This window comes from Cimex lectularius, unplaced genomic scaffold (genome assembly GCF_000648675.2).
Source record: "Cimex lectularius strain Harlan isolate CLEC.00 unplaced genomic scaffold, Clec_2.1 scaffold232, whole genome shotgun sequence".
NCBI classification, from domain to species: domain Eukaryota; kingdom Metazoa; phylum Arthropoda; class Insecta; order Hemiptera; family Cimicidae; genus Cimex; species Cimex lectularius.
In genome coordinates, this window is record NW_019392940.1 from 175045 (window position 1) to 200713 (window position 25669).

At 33.3% G+C, this 25669-nt stretch overlaps 2 protein-coding genes across 2 annotated transcripts in view; one reads left to right on the plus strand and one right to left on the minus strand.

Moving 5' to 3' along the window:
• Nucleotides 1-25669, minus strand: part of LOC106667885 (insulin-like growth factor-binding protein 7) — a 184009-nt gene that overhangs the window by 80312 nt on the left and 78028 nt on the right. The gene's annotated exons all lie outside the window — the stretch shown is intronic.
• On the plus strand, nt 923-24349 carry LOC106667884. The gene is made up of 5 exons (XM_014396124.2): nt 923-1084; nt 9997-10130; nt 10758-10846; nt 23943-24032; nt 24097-24349. Exons 1-5 carry the CDS (start codon nt 953-955, stop codon nt 24267-24269), a joined length of 618 nt encoding a protein of 205 aa, XP_014251610.1. The 5' UTR covers nt 923-952; the 3' UTR covers nt 24270-24349.

Sequence of the window (25669 nt, forward strand, 5' to 3'; positions counted from 1 at the left end):
AAAACGTTAATTAATACCACTCTCGACACGACACGCAAGAATGGCACAATTACACAGAAGATAAACACTTTGAGCCCTGAAGATGATCTCAATAAAGATCGAAACGTTGGCACGATAAAGAAAATGTTTTTCTGAAACCTACGTCACACCAGACCGCATCTCACGATTTCTAAATAAATAGTTAATTAATAAATTTTACCATGTTTGGGGGTTATTTGGAAACGACTGGATGTTAGAGAGTGTGGCATTACATTTGTACAAGGAAGAAGTATTTGTGTTTTCTACCTATAAAATAAATTCTCACATGCTAGTGGTTTTGTTTACATTCAAAATAATCCATTGTATTTCGTGGTTCGATTAACCAAATAAGTTCTTTCAATTAATTAATCTTTTTGTAAGGTATTGGTTGAAATGAAAGTCGAAGGTCGTGGGTTCGAATCCCGGTCGTGCCACTAACTTTTTCATTTCAACCAAAACCTTGCCAAAATGAGTTTCAACTCTTTAAACGTAACAGAATTATCAATTCTTTAATGTCAAAATCCCTAGTGATTTATTCATATGTGTTTTTTAATTATGTTATAAAACAACATATATAAAACAACTACAGAATTATTCTCCATCTGTTTGTTCAAAAATTTTACTTAATACAGCAACCTCCAAATAATATTTTAATTTCAAATTTGAGCTGACAATAACAGGAAAAAAAATAAAATGAAACATTGGAATATTAAAATATAATTATAATTTATTTCAATGTACTTACTCCCTAAAACATCATTAATCAATAACGTTGAATAGCTTTGTCAAGCACTGACGTAAGAAAGAAAAAATTCATGAAATGAACGCATTTTAAAAATAAAATTCCAGGGGAAGGAATTGATAAATCTTAATTCGAGCGGAAAATAAAATAGGCTTTACCGCATTAACAGAGGCAAGCTGTGTTAGTTACGCCATGCGGTTCGTTGCGTTCGCACTCGCGTTTATTTTCATCACCGATAACGGAGCGGATGCTATAGACGAAAACGAACAAATCGGACTTTGCGCACGACGCTTTTCCGTCGCCAGAAAATACACCATTTACGAGGTAAACACAAGTCAGACAAATAAAAACATTTATTTGCATCTTTAAAACATTTTATCGTTCATAACCTGATTTGTCAAAAATAAAACTTGAGATGATAGGCAGTCAGATTATAAACTACGATAGATAATCCTTTAATATTACTCTTGTCGTGTTGTGTTTTGAAAATATGTCAATCCCTAACAATTTTCGGGAGGATTAGACGAATTTAGAGACAGTAAAAATCAATCTTTATTGAATTTTAAACAGAGATTTTCAACATTATTTTATATGAAAATGGAAAGATGGTTATTTTCGTTTTTGTTATTACTGTGCTTCATTTTGTAATATTTTGATTGAACATCTAGGTAGAGCTTGTCGATTTTCATATAGCAATGAAGAAACTATTTATATTTTGTGAGATTTTTTTGTGTTCTCTGCAACCTAAACCTGGAATTTGATCGTTGGTCGCTCCCATTCAATTTTGACGTGAGTATACTAATTGACTTCCCTGAAAATTAACTAATTTGTTCTACAAGATATTGTGAGATCATGTCAGAATATATCGCTTATTGCACCTTTAAATAATTTTTTAAAGTATTTCTTGTGATCGGATTTTTATTAGTGGTATGAGACCTAGGTCAAAATTTGAACCTTTGACTCCTGCCCCTTCACAAGTTTGGAGTGACTATTAACTTAAAAGATCGCTGCTCCAACAGTATTGATAATTTTTTATCAATCTGTTCAAATAACCACATCGTCGAGGCAATGTCCTTTCTCTACTACGCACATGCAGTTGGCCGTTTTACACACTGAATCTGCCACCAATTTAACGATGTTGAGAGGGTATAATGCATTTTTAACACACCCATATCCAGTGAAACCTGAAAGCTATGGGCCAGGGTTAAGTGGTTAACGTAAGAAACCACTCGATAAACTTAGTAACCGCACTATTAGATCAGTGAATTATACGATACAACCCGTTCTACAGAATAAGTATTCACATGTGATTCCCTTACATGTGAATACTGGAATGGCGAGTCGTTTTACCGCTTCGATCAAGCTGAAACCGGTGGGGACATTATTAAGCCCAACTAAACGAGAATTGATCAGAACTGTATTTGGTCTAACTTCTTCAAAGGTGATGTAGCAACGTCGAAAAACCTACTGCTAGTTAACTTTTGCCATTACCTCAGAATATTGAGGGCTTTTACGCATTGCCGACTGTGTATGCGATATATGGTCCCCATAATTAACATTAGACAAACAGTTTTGTTTATTTTCTAGAAAGTAAAACTAATTATCAAAGTTTTCATATTGTATTTGATCTATTAGGTTTCGTGTCCGATTGACCAAATAAATTCTTTTCAATTAATTAATCGTTTAATTAAGGTTTTGGTTGAGATAAAAAAGTCAGTGTCACGAGCGGGATTCGAACTCACGACCTTCGTCTATTACGCCGCAGCTGTACCACTTGAGCTATCGTGACTTCGATCCACTCGGACACCAACTTCCCATCTCAACCCCAACTTTTTAATTTTCCCTCATTTTTGCCATTTTTGAGTTGTCGTGTAATCTGTTTGATTCTCCGCGACAAATGAAATGGCCACGGAGAGCTTTAATGAAGTATACTTCATTTAATTATAATTAAATTCAATAATTTCGTAGTCCGCTTGACCAAGAAATATATTAAAATTAATTAAGGTTTTTAGTTGAGATAAAAAAAGTTAGTGTCACGAGCGGGATTCGAACTCACGACCTTCGGCTATTACGCCGCTGCTCTACCATTTGAGCTATCGTGACCTCGATCCACTCGGAAACCAACTTCCTATCTCAATCGCACCTTTTGAATTTTCCCTCCTTTTTGCCATTTTTCAAATGTCGTGTAATCAGATTGGATTCTCGGCGACAAATGAAATGGCCACGGAAGTATACTTCAATTTGCTTACTACATCTATTAGGTTTCGTGGTCCGATTGACCCAATAAATTCTTTTCAATTAATTAATCTTTTAATTAAGGTTTTGGTTTAGAAAAAAGTCAGTGTCACGAGCGGTTCAGAAGGTGGGGTTGAGATGGGAAGTTGGTGTCCGAGAGGATTGACGCCACGATAGCTCAAGTGGTCGAGTAGCGGTGTATTTAGCTGAAGGTCGCGGGTTCGAATCCCGCTCGTGACATTGACTATTTTATCTGAACCAGAACCTTAATTAAAAGATTAATTGTATTTAATGTTTACTTTTGTTAAATTTATATACATATTTATTATCTAATGTTTTTTTCAATTAATTATTCTTTATGTAAGGTGTTGGTTGAAATGAAAAATTAGTGTCACGAGCGGGATTCGAACCCACGACCTTCGGCTAAATACGCTTTCAATCCCGCACGTGATTCTAACTCTTTCATTTCAACCAGTATCTTACATAAAGTCTAATTAATTGAAAGCGAAGTTAACCAAGAAGTTATTTGGTCAATTGGAACACGCAATATAATGGATTTAATTTTATAAACGATCGGATCAAAGGAAACAGTGTAAATGAAAAAGTGACTATTCTGTAAGTGAATCGAATTAATTTAAATGTTACTATATTTTTCGACATGGTACAAACGTGAGTGGTACTATTGTTAACTTCCATTTCATTTTTTTTTTTTTTACTTGCGTGAATGCAGTTAGTAGCTCTAAAAGGGAAAATAAATAAAGAAAAATACCAAAATAACGGGAAAGTTTTGACATAATCTCACGTTTCTAAACTCTGTTGTTGAGGCTTAAAACAGATTTCGTGTTAGCTTTAAAGTTCAAGTTAAAAACGGTCCGGAGTTAGCGAGCTGTGATATGACATTACAGTCGTAAAAACCATAATATATTTGGAATGTGTGGAATTACTCGTTTCCTTTTCGTATTGTATTTTAAGATTATTTAGAGATGGTGAAATACGGTGCTGTGTTGTAGTTATAGAAAAACATTGAAATAATTAATACGGTCAATTATGACCACTAAACATATATTGATTAATAAACTGTTAAACTTTATTTTTGTTTTTTCCTTCGTTATCAACCTCAACAATTTACTTCCTTTTTAATATTGAATAACGCCGAATAACAAATCCAATCCAGAAAATCCCTATTCTCGACTTCTTTTGAGTTAAATACAACCGCCTATGATCGAAGAAATTTTCCAAATTTATCCGCGTACCCTACCGCTGTCACATTCATATAAAAACAGCAGAATACAAATTCACGTTTCATAACAATTTTACACTACACCAATATGAACCTTCAAGTATAACACCACACTTTATGTGAGTATGAAATAGCAGATCTAAAAAAAGAGCTGGCTAATCAGCAAGGTTTTCGTGTGGTGGGACAGGTTAATTCAAATCTCTGAAAGAGCGTCAGCCATTGAGCATACCAGGCAGCCTTATTCCTGATGACTTCGATTGCAGTTAATTTTGCCAATTTTATGTAAGGGGAATTCAAAATTTTGAAAATAAATGAAAAGTGAAGTTTAAAGGTGTATACGTAAATCAGGTCAGTGGCCGTTTCTAAACAAATCATGTAGTTTGGGGTAGGGTTAGGAAGAGCAACTAACTTACGAATAAAAAATCTTTGGAATTTCTAGACTTCTTCATATTATTGGTAGCCCCATATCTGGCAACCGTGACAGATGATTGACCGACATACCGAGTTGAATACACTAAATTCGCGTGGATCGGAACCACTTCCTGTTTCATCAATGGGGCCCAAGTTTTACAGAGAAAGCATATGATACTTTGTTTTTCAGTTTGTTTCAGTTCTGTAATTTGCCCAGACCCTGTAGATGACCAGAATAAAGGTGGAAACGTCGCCAAACAAAATGAAAAAGTTGTTTTTTTAAACTACCTCATTCCTGACCGCTTCTCGCGAATCCGACAATATTTAAATAACCGGTCACTAAAAAAACACACATTATTTATACTTTGTTTAATCAATAATTCAAAAATGTTTCATAAACTTTTGATGTATATAATTTATAGCCTTTTAACAATTAAGGCTTTTATGAAAGGACTTATTTTTTAACACTCAATTTTATTTAAAGTGATAAAAATAGGGCATTTTCAAAAATAAATTAAATTAAACTCTCACTTTCTAATTATCCCGTTCAAATAGTTGTTGACTATTTAGGTGGACCGAATATTGCAGGAAACCGCTTATGACAGTATTCCTTTGGTTAGTAATTTAGGATCGGCCTGTTTAAATCAAATACAAAGCATTCGGTAGTCAGAACGGAATATATTTGTAAATGACGTCAATGAACAAAGTTAACGTCATTGATTTTACGCATTTGATAATTTTATCAGTGTGTTTGGTTCAGGCGAGAGTTCATCAACCTTTCGGGATTAAACTATTTTGTATTTTTTCATATCAACTTAATAAAATGAAATTAAAAAATTAAAACAATAACTTTAATAATAAATTTTCATACTTTTTTATGTAAAATTCAATCATGATATAATTTTAGAACATTATACTTTTTTTTCTGTTATGCAAATGAGGGGCTACAATCAATGATTTGTGTTAATGTTCGATTTTTGATCATCAATGCGATATTCATCAATAAACATTCAATACTAAATGCATATTAAATCCGTTAGATTTCGTGGTCCGATTGACCAAATAATTTCTTTCAATTAATTCATTTTTATGTAAGGCATTGATCGAAATAAAAAAGCAAGTTGAAAAATGGCAAAAAGGAGGGAAAATTCGAAAGGTGAGTTGAGATGGGAAGTTGGTGTCCGAGTGGATAGAAGTCACGATAGCTCAAGTGGTAGAACAGCAGCGTATCAAGCCGAAGATCGTGGGTTCGAATCCCGCTCGTGACACTGGCTGTTTTATTTCAACCAATACTTTACATAAATATTAATTATTGAATTAAATGCATTGTATAAATACCCCATACGAAGGACTAATTGTTTACATCGATGTTTTGGTTCCACGCTCTCGGACGCAGTCTATTTTTATTATGCTGTAAAATAAATTAGAAGCTTAGTTTATGATGATTGTATAAGTTTCGTTTCAATTCAATCCGTTAAAAATACATTCGATGCTAATATTAACTTCTTACGGGCTTATTAAAACAAATGCAGCACAGTTTTTTTTTTAAATTGTACTATCTATGATGATGGCGTTCTGAGTGGAAGTTCATTAGGTTTCCGGATATGAAATTTCAGCTTAGTTCAAAGCTTTGCTCAAACTCTCCTCAATCTACAAGACAATGCAGTATCGTTTAGAATTCACCTTGTGAAAATTTAAAAAGTTAAATGCTATCATTAAAAACATTATATGTTCTTAGTCTCCTCACTGGAATACAATATAATAAAGAAAAGCGAGCTTGTGCATGTAAGACAACGTTCCTTAGATTGCATTTAGTGTGGTGAGTATATTGTTGACAGACCCATAAAACGGACATTGCATTCCATGTTGCGAGCAGAAAATAATCGAGTTGTAGAGCTACAATTAACTTTCTCTAGAACAAATAGTTGACTTTTTGAGGCGAAACTTTAGAGTACGATCCATTCTAAAAATTGATACCAGAAACTCAAAATTTAATCGATTCTTCCAGAAATATTGAAATTTTCCTCGAAAATTTCAATTTATCGAGTAACTATTTGCTGTCGTTTAAAGTTTTGTTTAAAAAAAATAACACAAATTAAATTTTCCTATTTGGTTCAATTGCATTTCTAGTTGTCTTCTTTTTTTAACCATTTAAACGATACATTTAAGTTATCGAGTTGGAAACCTTCGAATTCTCCAGAATAAATGTATGAGTTTTTGCGTTTTTCATATTATTATTGTTAAGAACGTAAAAGATTTTCAAAATCTTTGAATAATACTGCATTACATTTTAAAATAGTTGATCAGCAGATCTGCTTAACGCGTGCGAACTTAATAAATTTCTAATAGCACAACGATAAACAATAATTATCCAGAAATCGTGAGATGCGGTCTGGTTTCAGAAAAACATTTTCTTTATCGTGCCAACGTTTCGATCTTTATTGAGATCATCTTCAGGGCTCAAAGTGTTTGTCTTCTGTGTAATTGTGCCATTCTTGCGTGTCGTGTTGAGAGATGTAAACAATACTTTTTTATCCATAGTAAAATAGGCACGATAACAATAAAACAAATTTATACAAACAATAATACAACTTTTATACAAACGCACATATAACATTTCCAACACATTTTTAGATGACCTTAATATCTCAAAAATTTAATACTTTGCTCGAACACGTTTAATAGCTATATCAAATAAATGAATAAATATTGTTACTAGTTAAGTCTATTGCAATATAAACTCATGGTATATAAAACTTAGCAATAAAATACATCTATTTTTCAAAAATGTTGAAAATTTCATCTTCTCCCTAATAATCTTTCACATATTTAAGATGACAAGCTGCAATCGTTAATAGTAGCCCAAAGCTAATCAATAAATTTCAACTACGATCTCAGACAGAAATAAAAGAAAGGCACGCTTTGTAATTCGGACGTGTATAAAGATGTCGAATATTTTTTTGGCAAGATGCCCCATCGTATCTGTACAAAGAAAACAATTTTCAGAAAACCACATAATATCTCAAGGGTCAAGCCGTAAAGCTTTAAAAAGTAAAACTTATTTATATTGTACTCGTTTATACCTCTATTCCATTGCTGATTATTAACCCGCCAATAATAGCAGAGTCACACTAATTTCACCTTTTTATTTTTTTTCTTATTATATACATTTTGTATATGATGTCATAATAGATACAGTTATCTGAGACATGGAATTTACGATGTTTCTATTTTCTCAACAAGCTTAACGAATCGTCTTTGTAAAAATTTTGTTTTCTTTTAAGGTAGTCATATAGCTAAGTGCCTTCTACTTCTGATAGTTAGTTGAGCCGAGTATATACTATTATCGTTTGACCGTTTAATATTCCTTCATATTATTTTTTGTGGTCGTAAAATACTAAACTTAACCTACAAATAATCTTTAAGCCATGTGTAAGTACACATTATATTAAAGCGATTTATTACCACTTTCTTTTTGAAAAATAATAACGGGGAAAAAAGGGGCCATAATTTAAAAATCGGGAGATAAATATCTAATTTCATTGCAAAGTACAAAAAATTAGTTGCCTGCATTGCAGAGGTGCCGAGGTGAAAAAACTAACCAATCTCTCAAAATATAAAATAACTATGCGAATTTAATTTATAATAGTTTGTTTAAAATATACCGTGGATTTAATAAAAATAAAGGAAATGGCTTTTATTTTTACACTGTCTATTTTATTGAAAAACTAAGTATGCTAAAGGTAAATTTTCACGTAGTATCTGTTAGTGCTGCTAGAATTTTAATAAGTTGACCCCTTAAGTCAACCTGGAGTATGGAACCTTTTTTTAAAATTTCATCTTCAAAAATTGCTTTGAATAGAAAAATTCTAATTTCGATTTTTTTGTATTTTTTCGCCCATTTTGAAAGCCCTTTCCTATCCTAAAAAATGAAGAGAAAAAAAATCATCCATCCTCTGAAAATATTGGTTTTCTTTCAGAACTCTAATTCAATTTATTGATAGTTGTTGTTTAAATTTAGTATTGATAAGTCAACACAATCAGTTTCATTGTACATTGAAAATTTTCAAGTTCTGAAGGAAAACATCAAAATCACCAGAACAAATCGATTAATTTTTGTATGTATGTGTGTAATTTTTGTATAAATATATATATATATATATATATATATATATATATATATATATTAGAGGAAATATATAATAGAGTTTAAAAAAAAACAGAAAAAAAACCGCACCAACTTGTTAAAATTCTAATAGCACTAGCAGATTAAAAAGTACATACAAGTTACATACTAAGTTTCACAATAAAGTAAGTAGCGTGAAAATAGAAGGCCATGTCTTTTATAAAAATCGGTAATCATAATATTCTATATATAAACAACTTTATTTACATAATCTGTATACAAAGTAATAATGCAAAAAAATTTACTAATACCTCTCTTCATTTTCTGAGTTTTTCTGACTTAAGGTAACTTAGTTTAATCCTAAAATGTAATGACATTAATAATTTATAAGAGGATTGACAACAAGGGCTGAAAATGGGTGTTTTATGTATTCAAAAGATCTTCAATTATAGACAGCGAACTTAAGAAGAAATATGTACTTTATCTTTCAGTGAAAGTAGGAAGTCCTTTACATGAGTGCTTCTAATTATACATTAAATTACGGCTAATAAATGGAAAGGTTAAAGAGAAACCTTCCCTCTTGTGTCTTCCAAAACTGTTTTATGTTTTAAAAGTACGTTGACGAAAAGTTTAAATTTTTATTAAGAAGAGAATATGGATTTTCGGTAAATTGAATAAAATGTCCATGAAGAACGCCTTCATGACTTCTTACAAACGCGCCAAAACATATTGGAAAAAAATGAATTATGTTTTTGCATGAAAACGCCTTATTTACCAGACCTCGCATCAACTTTGTTAAATTATTTCGGAATCTACAATATTCGCATTAAATTTTACATCGTCCAATTACTACACGCTTTTAAAAATAAATAGTAATAAAATTAACTAAATTTAAAGTATCATAAAATCTTTTATGAAAGCTTTTTTTAACTAAACCCTGCAAACGCTAGAAAGTTGAAAATTTTATATAATTAAAGTATAAAATGTCTTAAAATATATCACAGAATTTTATTATTGAATTGTCTGATATTTTTATTAAAATTGATTACTCTGTTTAATGTTTCACAGGCATATTTGAATAAAAAATTTAAATTTTAATACCATCTATAATAGGACATCATGCACTCTTGTATTTATTTTCCTGGAGGATAATTTCGCTACATTAATTTATTTTTATTCTCTTAACTTGCATTGGTAATTTTTAATGTTGAGGCTCTTTTCCAGCTCGAAGGCATTTGGTTTCCTCAATACAGGACAAGAAACAAATCTAACTTTCAATATAAGTGCCACATCCTTTACGAAACATCAGGCAAAGATGACGGAATTTCCACTTTGGACGTTCACTCCTATTTTATGGCGTAAGTTACCCATATTTTTATTACAACAATTTGCAATATTTATAAACTTAAATGTCAGAAATTTTTTGTTTTCAACTCTTTCCCAGATATGATGTATTGAAATACTAACTCGGAAAATTTCTTAAAAACCTAATTTTGTATTCACGCAACAAACATAATGCAAGTTCCATTTATCTCAACTTATTCACGTCAAAAAAAGAAACCTGTATTAACTCTAGGCAAACAGCAACCATCCCGCCACAATAAATATTTTGCCTCTGGGAAATTTGTGCTCGTAGTTAATAATGCCATGCATCACGTTAAACGCTTATCATGGAAAAAGCAAAAGGTAGCTACTATCCGAATAAAAGGACAGAGGCCGGGTGAGCCGTCCAAGTTTTTCCCCCTTATCTCTATAAATTATATGATTCGGGTTGACGCAATTGCAAAACTTCTTATGATTCTTCTTAAGGAAGCGTCCCCTTTTCAACCAGGCGGGGAGATCTATTGTCTCATCGTTAACGTCTGCTGACTGAACAACTTTCTTAAATAGTCGTCCCTTTAAATCTTATTTTTTAATCATTCCCATTCAATTTTGCCGCTTTTCAAAACTCTAATGAATGCCTTTACAATTCGTTTTTTTTACAGCAACGATACTGTTCGGAAGGCACCTTACTCTGTATCCTACAGAACTGACCTGGATAAGGGATTACTAATTGAGACGGCGGATGTCGAAGGTACAATTTTTATTATTTACTTAAAAAATACGAGAAGACAAAACAGTTAAACACCTGCAAAATTTCCAGTTTAGTTTGCTCATTGCTGATAATAAAGTAGTATCAGCGCTAATATAGTGTGAAGGCCGGTGGAATAATCGATATATTACATACATACGATATATTGAAAAATGGCAAAAAGGAAGGAAAATTCAAAAGGTGCGGTTGAGATAGGAAGTTGATGGCCGAGTGGATCGAGATCACGATAGCTCAAGTGGTAGAGCAGCGGCGTATCTAGCCGAAGATCGTGGATTCGAATCCCGCTCGTGCCATTGAATTTTTTATCTCAACTAAAAACCTTAATTAATTGTAATATATTAATTGGTCAAGCGGACAACGAAATTAGTGAATTTAATGATTTAAAATGAAGTATACTTCACTAAAGCTCTCCGTGGCCATTTCATTTGTCGTCGAGAATCCAATCCGATTACACGACATTTGAAAAATGGCAAAAAGGAGGGAAAATTCAAAAGGTGGGGTTGAGACGGGAATTTGGTGTCCGTGTGGATCGAGGTCACGATAGCTCAAGTGGTAGAGCAGCGGCGTATCTTGCCGAAGATCGTGGGTTCGAATCCCGCTCATGCCATTGACTTTTTTATCTCAACTAAAAACCACGAAATTAGTGAATATTACATACTCATTCCCACAAAGAAACAAATACATACATACACCCTTACCCAATAATGAAATATAATTTGTACAATATTTACAGATCAGGGAACACACAGTTTTCCTTAAAAATCGGAAAGAGGGGACCTAACAACCCACTCTCCGCCCAATAGAAATGGAAGGATCCTTGCCTACTCATTTCCTGTAAAGGAACAAGGCGTGACACCTGAGTAACCTGTCTCTACATGACGGTTGCCTCAAAAGAAGGTGTCCGTGGGTCAATCGGGTACGGCCTATCCTCAGACGGATGAGCACGATCGACTTTCTTGCGTTTCAGACATTCGGTGGGTATTGCGCAGTCGTTCTCTTGGCACGCAGGAGTTTCTCGGACGATCTGGCCTATTGGCACTGCTAACGTTCTTTCATTGCGTTCTTTATTGCGCTACAGCGGCACGGCCGCCTAATCTACCTGTTCGTTCCACTCCCTTTCTTTGTACGCGCGTACCCAAACGACTACCACCGTTTTTCGAGGCGCTCTAACTCAGCATACGTTTTTAACGTTTATATGTATAGATTTAGTAATAAAGATACAGTAAATTTCTACTTGTACTGCTATTATAATAATGAGGGACACATTGAATTTTTAGGTATTTGAAGATACGTTGATTCATAAGCAAACAAGAGGCTCCATGAGGATGGGGGAGACGAAAGGAGATGAGTAGAAAGTAGATCACCATCCTCATGTACATAGACAGTTATATATATATATATATATATATATATGTACATAGGAGACATTATATATATATATATATATATATAGAGAGAGAGAGAGAGAGAGAGAGAGAGAGAGAGAGAGTGTGTCAGACAGACAGACAACCAGACAGAGAAGACAGAGGTTAAGAACTACACTGACAGGCAAAAATTCCACCCAATTGATTTTTTTGTTTACTCGAAAAAAGAAAATTCTGCTCTTAATTTGTCTCGCTGTTTTTACCAATAAATATTTCTTTATGCTATGTTTTAAATTGAATGTCAGAGGCAAACACAGTTAATTCCTTAATGGTCCTGCACGGCTCGCATTTGTTCGAAAACACAGCCATTGGTCTTTGTACGATTGGTCTGCTGTACTTTTTACAGATGAGTGTATGGTCGAGAATATGGTGGTATGAGTGTATTGGTCGACAATATCTAGAAAGGCATGAAAGAGTGTGGAGAAGGAAAAATGAAGGTACGAATCCTGTAATTTTTCCCAGAGCCGACCTTTTCAACGTAGCTCAGTGATGGTGTGGGCGGGAATTTCAATGGGGAGTTGCACAGAGTTGGTTGTTGTTCGTGGATGGCCTTTGACGGCTACTGGCTATGTGAATGAAATTTTGGAAAATCATGCGTTGCCTATCGTCGATGATATCAGCAACAATCCTATTCTAATGCACGATAAAGAACGTCCACATGTCGCTCCCATAGCACAAACGTACCTTCAACAGCATAACATCAGGGCCTGGCCTGCCCGTTCTCCAGACTTGAACATTTATGGGATCACCTCAAAAGACGAATAAGAGCACATCCATCACTTCCTGATACACTCCCCGATGTTGAAAGGACTCTTTTGAGCAGATGACCACACGCAGAAAAATTTTATATCAATACTGATCGGAATAATGCAGATCATTACACAAATGATGTTTTGGAAAATATACCACAAGGAGACGCGGGAACGGGGGAAATTTTCCAGCAGATTTCCTGTCAGATGTAGCTCTATTCAAACAGGATTCAAGATAAATTTACATGCTCAGCGAGCTTTTTATAAACAAAACTACCACTGAAGAAATCATCAAAGTATTGGAGACAGTATTAAAAAAATAAACGCCTAAACATTGCTGATGATTTTGTTGAAATAGAAGCATTGAATTAAATTGAAGATATAAAATCTTTTGAAATCAGAAAAAATGTCAAGAATCTTTTTGGAAAATCAATTTAAGATAGAGGATTGAAATTTTATGTTGAAGTCTTATAATTGATTAGTCGTAAGTCTATTTTGAAAATTAGAAAGAAAAAATTATCCTCAATATAATTTAGCTAATTTTTTGTTTGGCTGTTTTCTTTTCTGAAATACGAAAATAATTGCTGTAATACATTACAAGCGACGACAAAAATATTGCTTACTAATTCACATCTTTTTTGAGGAAATCTCTTAGAATTGATTTGAAGACGTTTTAGAGGGTGTTTTGGCTATTCTTTCTGTCTTCATTGAGTACTTCAATGAAATCTTGTTTGAATTCGTCATTTTTGGGTAGGTCTTGTTTGAGAATACTTGCTGACAAAATAATCTGGTGCAATGTTTAGTCGTGTCGTATTGGTGCTTCAAAGACACGTTTGACCCAATCGATAGGCAAAATGTGTTCGAGGGCTAATTCCTCAGCCCAATGCCAATCAAAGCGTTTGATTTCGTCTTCGCACAGAATGCAAATTGACTTTGCGTCATAGGTCATTGATTACTTAAATAACTGATACTGATACCGCTACACTATTGCCAGTTCATGTTTTCGTCCGGGAATGGGCTCCAGCAAAGAGACCTTTGCAGACTGGAAGAAAGTAGGCCGAGGCGTCTTCGATATTTAATTAAGGCATACTAAATACCCGATATTGAAATGTTAATTAAAAATCTAAAATCTTTTATTCCTCTTCACAGTTTATTTATTTTTCTATTTTTTTGCTTTTTAGTCAAAGACGCAATTACTAGACGTGAAAAAACGTGAAACTTTGATTAATATACAAAAATCTATACAAATCAAGGTATATTGCACAAGTGGGTGGAAATTTTTGTCTGTCAGTGTATTTGTTGAACTTCTACTATAAATAAATTTATTAACATCTAAATACATATTATTTTAGCATATATATTAATAGCATACATATTAATAGCAAAGCATCGATGCTTCGATATTACCAAACACAATTGTGGGGACATTTTCATTTGCAATTTAGATGCGTTCATGTTAGCCTTACGTACGCAAATTGCCATAAAAAAATAACAGAGTAAATTTTAACAATGATTAAAAATAACAGTAATGTAGTCATTAACTAGACTTCAACTTTATTGAACAGTTGATGAAGTTTATTGCCCACTGCCATCTCGAGTGCAAAGCACCTTCGAACTTAGAAGCATTTAGTAAATAAAGCTAAGTTAAACCTAACTTCTGAGCGTTGGCACATGACGAAGTTTTGTTTGACTTGAAAAATTAAACAATTTTAATTATTAATAATTTAATAATTGATTATAAAACATTAAAAAAGTTTAAATTTCAAATAATAATTTTAAGTAATACTGTAAAACGTATTTTTATCATCATGCAGATATTTCTATTTTTTTCATTTACAAATTTATTTATAATTCCATTATATTTCGTGGTCCGATGGACCAAATAACTTCTTTCAATTAATTAATTTTTATGTACGGTGGTGGTTAGTGTTACGAGCGGGATTCGAACCCACGACCTTCGGCTAAATTTGCGGCTGCTCTGCCACTTGAGCAATCGTGACTTCGATCCACTAGGATTGTTATTATTTATAATTAGTCAAAGTTCTATCATGGGGAAATTTTCAGCTCATAAGGGAGATGAAATTTTGGTATTATAATTTTAAAAAATTTAACTCTTTGGGATTTTTTATTTAGTCAAGTCTTGTTGTGTTATTTTATAAGTATTTATAAAAAGAATCAGGGAAAAAGGAAATTTGATAGAAAGAAAAATACTAAGATCTTTCATCAAGGTTTCGAGGAAATATCTCCTTCATCATGACTTTCAAACTTCTACTGTGGGGGCGTCGGTGGCCGCAACGGTTTAGGCGTTGACCGGCGTTCATCACTGTAAGTTAAAGGTCCCGGGTTCGAATCTAGCGGCGGCCCTGCATTCCAACCCGACGTACTTACAAATGGTCTTTTTTCAAAAACAACGGCATCCTGAGGGTTTATATGACCTCTGCTTTTGCGAACCCGAAAAAATATCAAGTGTACTAAGGTTTAAATGTTTAACAAATATAAACATCTACTTACAATACTTAAAATTATGGTTTCAACCATAACAAAAATGTAAGAGTTTTGTTTTGAAGATTAAATGAGATCTTTCACCCGGCCATTACGACTGTCAACATTGGCGAAGGAACTGACTGTTTATTTCTTTCAAATTTTCATTATCCCTGATTCATTTTTATGTAGAACTATAGTCAAGTATTTTACATAGTCTGCATGACGGTTATTAATATTTTCTGCAATACAATGCTTTTTCTATCTGGTAAATCGGACTTTTACTCCAGTATTTTGCAAGTTTTATCACAACATTAAAAAAAATCTTTGGCTTTCCAAATATGTGTATGTAATATGTCTATATGTCCAAATATGCATTAGACTTAAGCCAGAATAAAAATCACTAAATATTGTTTATTGAATGAATTATAGGTACGTGATTTATCAATATTTATCTCTTTTTAATCGTAAAACACCAGTTGATGCATTTAAACCAAAGTGAAATTGTAATCGCTTTGTACACATTACCCAATTAAGTCTGTTAAAAGATATTTCAGAGCTTATTTCCAAGGTAAATCGTCCACTTATGTACATAGATCCCACTTCCACAAGAATCAACGACTTCTTAACTCGCACGACAACATATTGCCCCCTTATAATGCGAGTTTGCCTCCTCTTCCTCAGAGCTTGTTATCCGAGATGGTTTCAGGTTACGTACGTTAAAGTTCACTCCGGGCTTTTCTCTTACCTCAAGACAAGGTTATTTTTCCCCCTAGGACCGTTTCACCTATCCTGCTTACAAAGAATGACTGTCTTGTAAATCGTAACGAACGCGACAAAAGCGTAATTAGTTAATTTTTAAAGGAAAAATGTCCTGGGGAATTTGCGAAAAGTTTTTAAACATTTGAATTGTTATGAGTATAGTAAATCCTTTTGAATTTCCAACTGCATTTATTTGATTTTGATTCTGATGAACTATTGTTGTTCCATTAGATTGCGCAACAGAAATTTTTTTTTTCGTAAAACAAGCATTTTTTGTTTGGCGTTGTAATGACCATGTTGTTGGATCGTTTCCTGCCATTTAGGTCTGCCTACCCTCGATGTTTGTGTTTGTCACTATTTTCAGTATTACGTCTGTGGATATTTGGCTGGTATTATTATTATTATATAAACTATATAAGTATTATATAAAATACGCAAAATTTGAATTTTATCAAACAAAGAGAAATAACATTTAACGTTATTCTTTATGTCAAAAAAAAATTTTTTTTATTGGCCTTATGATCTTGCATATTTAGCCATGGTACGAATTTTTGTGTGTTCAAATTGGGGGTTATCGGGAAAAAAGGGCCAGAGGCGACGGTGGGAATCGAACCCACGACCGCGGCGTGAGAGTCTCTCATGCTAACCACTCGGCTACCGCGGTTATTTGTTCAATCGGACCACGAAATATAATGGATTTAATAAATCATAAACATTTTCTACTGGGTTTTAATTGCACATAAATGACACAAGTCTACTTCGCATGGTCTGTAATTTAACTTTAACAACTTCCTTTAAAAAATTAACTTACCTTCATCAATGACGTAGGCGCAACATAATCAGTGCAGATATTAATATTTTCAGGAGGTTAACGTACATGTCAAACTGGACTAAAAAGCCCCCATTTCCCAAATTCTGATCCTCAAGTATATTCGACATATTTCACTTCAAAAGGCAAAATAAAATCACTTATCGTGCATTGCCTCCTGTTCACGGGGCACCATGTAAATCTATTTATGTTTGAAAAAATACCTGCCTTTAAAAATTGTTTTGAATAATATGCATTACTAAAATTTCTTACTACGATAGATTTTCATTTATGTAAATTTTTCTACAACGTTAAAATTTTCTTTTTTTTTAGTCTCTCAGAAAACGATGTCAAGAAATTAACATTCTTTACCGTCAGAATAATTAATTGCCCTTAGTCTTATCGCATTTAAATTTTTATTGGTTTTATCAGGATCGAAAGAGTAGTTAAAAACGTCAATTAATTCAACAATTAATATTGAATTAAATAACAGAACGTCGTCTGATGAAAAAGTACAGCTATGATATTGTGAAAAGTCAACTAGAATATAATTTAACAAAAATATTAAACTTTTACCCAAAGCAACTGGGGACTATTTACGTGGGAGGGAAAACAGGAAAATTTAAAATCGCAAATAGTCAGATCGATAAAACTAATTTCTATCAACCGTTTTCTTGACGTTTTACTATATTTTATTTTCAACTTTTTGTTGAGTTTTTGACAATTGATTTTAGTTAATAAATTTTTTAAATTTTTTTTCAAACGATGCTTGAATTATTTCGATGATTTCGAATTAGAAAGTAAGTCTTTATGCTCTAAACAATTCTCGCATTTTTCTAAAGAGAACAGAAAAGTGCCCAGCATAATTGAGATGTCATTAGGACAGCCCCACTATTACTATCGTCAGTAGAACAGTCATTAGAACTAAAATCACAACTTACAGACATTCCCCAAAACACTTCCTTCTCATCCATTTAACTGATTGTCGGTGGTGTCCCACAGGGTAGGGTACTCGCTTCTCTCCATTACACAATTTACCCGGCTGAGACTTTCATTTTTACCTTTGCCGATGACACATCAATACTCACGTTCGATAAAGATCCCGTAAATCATCACGTAATTTACGAAATCACTTACACACTTGAATCCTGGCTCCCCCAATGGAAAATCAAGATAAACGAAAGTAAATCTAAATACATTAAATCCATTAGATTTCGTGGTCCGATTGACCAAATAACATCTTATAATTAATTAATCTTTAAGTAAGGTATTGGTTGAGATAAAAAATTCAGTGTCGCGAGCGGGATTCGAACCACCGACCTTCGGCTAAATACGCCGCTGCTGTACCTCTTGAGCTATGACTTCGATTCACTCGGACACTAATTTCCAATCTCAACCCAAACTTTCGAATTAAATTTATCTCAACCAATATCTTACAAAGATTAATTAATTAATCAATCGGCACAAGAAATCCAATGAATTTAATAAGTTCAATGAAGTATATCTTCACTAAAGCTCTCCATGGCCGTTCCAGATTACACGACATTTGAAAAACGGCGAAAAGGAGGTAAAATTTGAAAGGTTGGGTTGAGATGGGAAGTTAGTGTCTGTGTGGATCGAAATCATGATAGTTCCAGTGGTAGAGCAGCGGCGTATCTAGCCGAAGATCGTGGGTTCGAATCCCGCTCGTAACACTGAGTTTTTTATCTCAACCAATAACTTACATAAAAATCTAAATACGTTGTTTTTAATCTGAACAAAACTCTCATTCTTCTACATTTCAATAACCTTTCTATTCCCGTTGCGAACCACGTGTGATTCGACATCGGCAAACGACTTACATGGAATCTTCATACGTGACTCAAACATTTAAATATAACATTCAGATTGTTTGAACTTGCCAAGCGATCTAAACTTACATTAAAAAAAGACTATACACTGCCCTGCTAGCCCGCTGATGTTTATATGGACTTGAACTGTACGCAACCGCTAAGCGTTCCTAACTAAACAGACTCCAACCCGTACAATCGAAAATTCATCGAGCAATAGTTAATGCTACCTTCTATGTCGCTAACCATGCTAAAATTCATACTGACGTAAAAATCCCGACCGTATCCAACCTTGCTAAATTTTACAAACATTTTCGTTCGTTCCCACCCCACAAACCCTTTAAATCAGCGAATTGTCTTTCACAGCATTACACGCCAATCCTCGTCTGAGACTGAAACGACGTTGGCCGGGGTGTTCACACTGTTGGTGAACTAACAGCTCTCATCATTTTTCGCCATTTGTGCCTTACACGCCCTTTTGTGAATCCTTTTGTGCACGTTCACACAATAGACTCAATTGTTTCAACATTTTTTCTTGTTGCATATTTAAAGAGCAATTGCAAATAAATTAATTCATTCATTAAAAAAATATATATGAAGCAATAGCCACAAAAAGAAATGAAGTTTTGCGTGACAAATGCAAATTGTGTCAAAACATTTGTAGAAATAAAAGGAACCACAGTTAAACCCAAAAATACCTTATTTTCACAGAGAATATCGTACGATTTTTGGAAAACTTCAGAATTATTAGGGGTATTCACGATGTTTGTAAAATGTTAACGAATAGAGAAATGTAAAATGTAAGATCTTGAACGCCCCCTTCTTTTCTTAGCATGTTAAACGTTAATTTTTCCCCATTGCTGCGCGTGGCGATTGGTAGAACCAAAAATAAAGCTGTAGCAGTCCTTGAAGGCTTGTAGGTGGTTTCCTTTTAAATTGTAAGATGCCAGAAGTTAATAAAAAAGGAAAATGAATCCACTCTTTCATTCAAAATGCTATCTATGCACTCGAAAAGTACTAACAAATGACACGTTTCAATTCGTGCCGAAGTGCCTAACATGTATCCAAACGTCTAACAGCCTACAACTTTATGGGATAGGGGATGTATCTATTATGTATGAGAGTATAAGTCAGGTCAGAAATTACCAAAATAAATGTATTAGTCTGATTTAATTAATGCGTAATTAAGAATAAAAATACGTGTAAACAAAAACCAGCTGTTAAATTCATGGCTGCCATGTTGATTATCTACGCCCTAACGGATAGCAGTGTGACTACATTTTCGTCCTAACATCTAACATTGGCCCTGGCTTGTTAGATCGAGCAATGTTAACTAGCCGATTCTTGCAAGTCTACGTCATCGTTTTTGTCGATCTAACAGGACCTAACAGAGTTAACAGGGTTAACGAAAAGTTCGTGAATACCCCTTTTATTTTCTTTAAACTGTATTTTTCCAAGTAATAGTTACTAGACTCGATCAAATGAGTATTCCAGTTACGTCAAAATGCTTTTTAATAATTTATTAAGATTCCATTCTAGTACTCAACATCTTGTACGAAATTCACCTAAAATCAAGATATACTTTTTTCTAGAGAATATAAAATTTCTTGATGTAATAGGAAACTCTTTAGAATGAACAATTTTTCTAAATTATGAGTACTATTCTAATGAATATTAAAGTAATGTTGATCAATTGAGTGTACTAACCGAGCCAAAATGACTTCTCTCATTTAATAGAAGTTCAGTTTCCCTCTTAGTAAACAACACGGCCAGAGGATTGAAAGCAGTCGGTAAAGAATTCTTCAAAATAACTCGTAATTACAGTCATTATACTAATGAATATTATATTTGAAAAATGAATGCAAATGTACCTTGACTGTTACATTATTTCATGACTCATAGATGTTTGAGAAAATCTTTGAACTTAGTTTAAAATATGGGTACATTTTTACGCACCTATTACTACACATGATTTGCCTTAAAACTATGAAATAAATATGCGGAGACTAACGACCAAAAAAGCGAAATTCCCTTAGAGTAAAAATAAGTTAAGGAGAGATCATCCGTTTAGGCTCATGCTCAAATAATTGGGATCGATTTGGATATCGTTTTAACGTTTTACATAGCTTTATTTCTTTTAATAATTTTTCATTTCATTACTTCATTTTATTATCATCACAATAAATTAAGGGCACAGAAGAACCTGAAAAAACAAACTAAACCTTCGCTTACATTTTAAAGATTTATAAATGGGGCGTGATTTACAAAATAATGCACATGATCAGACACCAAAACAAAAAAAAATTTCCGAACAATATCTGGTAGTAAATTAAGAGTAGTAGGAGATAATCTGTCATGAAGACTCATCTTCAAATATTGGAATCGATTTTAATAGCCTTCTTAAACCCTACATAGTTTCACTTATTTTATTTATTTTTGTTTCTTTACGTAAATTTATTATTATTATAATAAGTCAAGGCAGCAAAATATCATATATCAAACGTTGCAAAAACAAATCTCAACCTCTGTTTACAATTTGTAAAACTTAAACACGTAGCACAAATGACAAAATAATGCACTGATCAACCACAAAAAAACAAACAAATGGTGTCTGATTATAAAACAGAGTAATAGATATTTTACAAGCATAACTATTTATCAACTTCCAGACCCCAGAATAGCACGTCAGTTGAAAGAACAGTTATATTTACAAATATTGTACTCTTTGTCTTCAATCATTTCTACAAGAAAACGGCGAACCTGATAAAAGTATATCATATTACTGAGGTTATTGTGCTAAGTAGAGATAATCTCCAAATCAATTCAATTCAAAAGGTGGGGTTGAGATGGGAAGTATTGTCCGAGTGGATCGAGGTCACGATAGCTCAGGTGGTAGAGCAGCGGCGTATCTAGCCGAAGATCGTGGGTTCGAATCCCGCTCGTGCCATTGACTTTTTTATCTCAACCAAAAAACCTTAATTAATTGTAATCTCCAAAGTGAAGAGCATAAAAAGATCCTAATAGTATCAAAACAAACATTCAACCCCTGCTTACAGTTTGCAAACTCTCAAAAATGTGTCACGATTGACAAAATAACACATTGACCAACTGCCAAACTTCAAAGGATTTGACCGATGAATCAAGCCTACCTGTGTGCAAAGTACACCGATGAACTTCAAGACCTCTCTCCAGCACTATGTTCTATGTTCTTACCCTTGGTCTTAAAAATAATCACATTTTTAAGATATTACGAAGAACAGTATTATGTTTATAATGTTTATTATATTCTTTGTCTTTTCTGCTAGAAAACAACGTTCTGGGATAAAAGTAAGCTGGATTACTGACGATAGTGTGTCCGAGTAAAAACAGATTCAGACAATTTAAAGAAAAATAGCATACATTTTTTAGTTTAAATATAAGTTTTAAAAAATAAAATAAAATAAAAATTAAAAACCGGCAACCTTGATTTTCGACGAAAAAATGACCAATTTCGGAAATGTGTATTTACTATGCCTTTTAAGTCACAAACTTTTGCTCTCTTTTTTTTTATTTACGCTGAACAAGATGGCTTTTTAAATGTTTTCCTAGACGCATTCATCAGGAAATTCAAAAATTCGAGAACTGTTAATTTTTTCACTTTTTACGAAAACTTCAAATTGAGCTGTGGAGCCAGCAAATCGTCCTAGATCAGCGCTCTATAGCAATCGATAGGAAATTTTAATAAGGTTTCAATTTAAAAAGGTTTTCAACTCACCTTCCAGTTTGCCCGATTTCTCTACCGTTTCGGGTTAATCGTGATTTTTGGGATAAGAAACGAGGCTTTTTAAGAGCTTATGGAAAAAAACCGATGACTCCTTCACCCGACCACAGCAGATCTGACTCAAAAGGCTGAGAAAATATGAATTTTCAAAGTGGCCATTTTTTCATGCAAAACCTAGATGGTCGGTTTTTTATTTTTTTATATTTTTTTAGTGTGCCTCATAGATAGAATCTCCACCAGAATTTTACCAAATAATTGGTTGTAATGTCACCAAAATAACTTCAACGATCTACAAAATGCCTTACCGGTAACGTGAAAAGGATAGCAGACATCGTTCGTCTACAGGGGTTTTTAAGAGATCAAATCATAAAATCATTTGTTTCCAAAAAGGTTTTAAATGTAAGCCATTCTATAAAAAATATTAGTATATATTACATAGGGTTCAAACAGCCCTTGAACAAAAGTTTTTGACTGATTGTGAGTTTGGCTCATTAAACTCTATAATAAAGGCTTCCGTGGATGGTAGAAGAAAAAATTACTTTTTTCGAATTGGTGAAGCGTGATAACTAACCTTTAAACCAAGAGATAAACTTCGGCTTATGGGCTTCGAGATCATATCAAAGCCCCTCGTGATAAATAGACAGAAAAAGAACTCGAGGTTTTATAAACTTTTTCAACAGATTAGAACTAGAGGCCGCCATGAGATCAAAAAAGGTTCGTGTGATTTCAGTGAAAAACATTCTGCTTAATTGTAATTCTCATGATTCCAAAAGGAAAATGTTAAACTAAAATGGAAGTTGGATTAGCTTTTTTAATTGTCTCTAAAAATTAACGAAATTACGAAACCATTTGCTTAATTGAATCAATTTTGTTTTAAATGCCGTTTCTTACAGATTGTACATAATTTTTTTTTATTAGGAAGACTTCTGAGCCCAAACGTGTCCAGTTCATTTTAAAATCTGCTTCAATTGTCCTTGTAATGAACAGGTAAGAAGCCAAGGATGTCAGCGGGGTAAATCAGTGGAAAAGTTTTGACACCGCCTGCCTTTTTACAATACTACTCTGGGATAAGGTCGGTAAGGGTTGAACAAAGCTGAAAGAGGGAAAAGTCTGATTGCGAGATCGGAATTTTCCACAAGGCTGGCTCGCAAAAGATCACGCGGCCCAGTGTGAAAATATAATCTTAGCTGTTTCGCGTACACATCCTTGATAGAATTCGTCAAATTTTCACTATTAATTAACAACTCTTTTTTATCTGTCCGCAGGTATCGGGGAGATTCGCATTTACAACTTCGTGCTCAAAAGCACAAAACAATACCGCGTCAGATACGTATGCACTGACTATATTTACGTCGGTATGTACATATCAGTTTTATTAGTTGATGTTTTTACTGAAGCATAAGAGAATTTTGTTTCTAGCAAAAGTCAATTTCAACAACGTGTACATCGAAACCCGAAGCATGAAGCCTGAGTTGGAGGTGATCAACGAGGCCGTTGGTGTAATAAGGAAGTCAAATTTGAGCCACATTATTTTGGACAAAATTGATCAGAAGAATTGCAAACGGCCCACATTCTACAATGGCTACGAATGAGAAGATTAACTTACATATGAAACATTTTTAAGACTAATTATATTTTCAAAAATAAAAAATTGTATGCTGTATATCTTTAATGTGATGTCATAACATAAATTTTTTATTGACTTTGTTGTCCAGAACAACAGCATATCTACTTCAAGGGAAAAATTCTCTTCAGCAATTTAACTAGCAGAAATAAGAGAATGCTTATATAACTGTTCTTCAATTATTACACGAAATAAATTTTAATAAAAATATTTTTCGTAACATTGTCTGGGGTACTTCAAATAATTAATTAGAGTTCTAACGACGTACCAGCACGTTTTTCAACGTTTTATTTTTAAATATACGATGCTTTTAGTTTCGCATCATTATTTCTTGCTTCACAGCGTCTGTTCTGCTTTTCTGTGTTACATTTTTTATTTTAGGTTGTTTTTCCCGTATTCATTATTTATTTACCGATTGAAATGGAATAATTTATTCATTATTGTTTTACGGATTTCAAGGTTATCAGAGAATTCCACCGATTATTCAAGCCTATATGTTAAAATCATTATTCACCACAGCAAGAAAACAGACCATTTTCTTACCATTTGTCTTAGAAGTAAATGATATTTTTCGTAAAAATCATCGAAGGAACATGCTCAAAATTTTTATTGGTTTAGCTTGCTCTATCATATCTCCAGGAAAATAATAGAATAAAAATAGATCAGATTGCTAAAGATAATGTGCCAGATAGAAAACAACTAAAAAAGAACACGACTACCAAAATAGCATACGGATCAACAATGAAGCAGGACATAGAAATCAAGACTGTCACATATCAAAGTTACGAAATATTTTAATTTTTTTAAAATTTATGAACAATTTTTTTGCTTTGTCTTTCGATTAAATGTCAGAGTTAGCCTCATAGAGAGAACTTTCAACATAATTTTACCTATTGCAATATTTCTCAATATCAATCAATTTCACCTTTTCACCAGAAATATTTTTTTACGAGGGTTTCCAACAGCAGAAGTCATATAAACTCTCAGGGTGCCGGTGCTTTTGAAAAAAAAACCCATTGGTAAGTATGTCCAGCAGCCATGCATTCGAACCCGGGACCTTTACTTTACAGTAATCAGAGCCGTGTCAACGCCTAAACCGTTGCAGCCACCGACGCCTCTTTCATCATGAATATTGTCTCTTTTCTGATATATTTTTAAAAAATTTTACTTGCTTTGGCTCATTGGTCCTTGCTTTTTTCACCCCATCTCCGTTAAGTTCTCAATAATTTATTATTGTTTGACATATTGAATTGGGACGAAATAATCATAATAATCATTTTTTGAAATCTGGTATATTTTTATGTTCTGCCTATTTATATTAACTGATTATGATATTTTTTAGTTTTTTAATATTTAAATTTTTTCTTT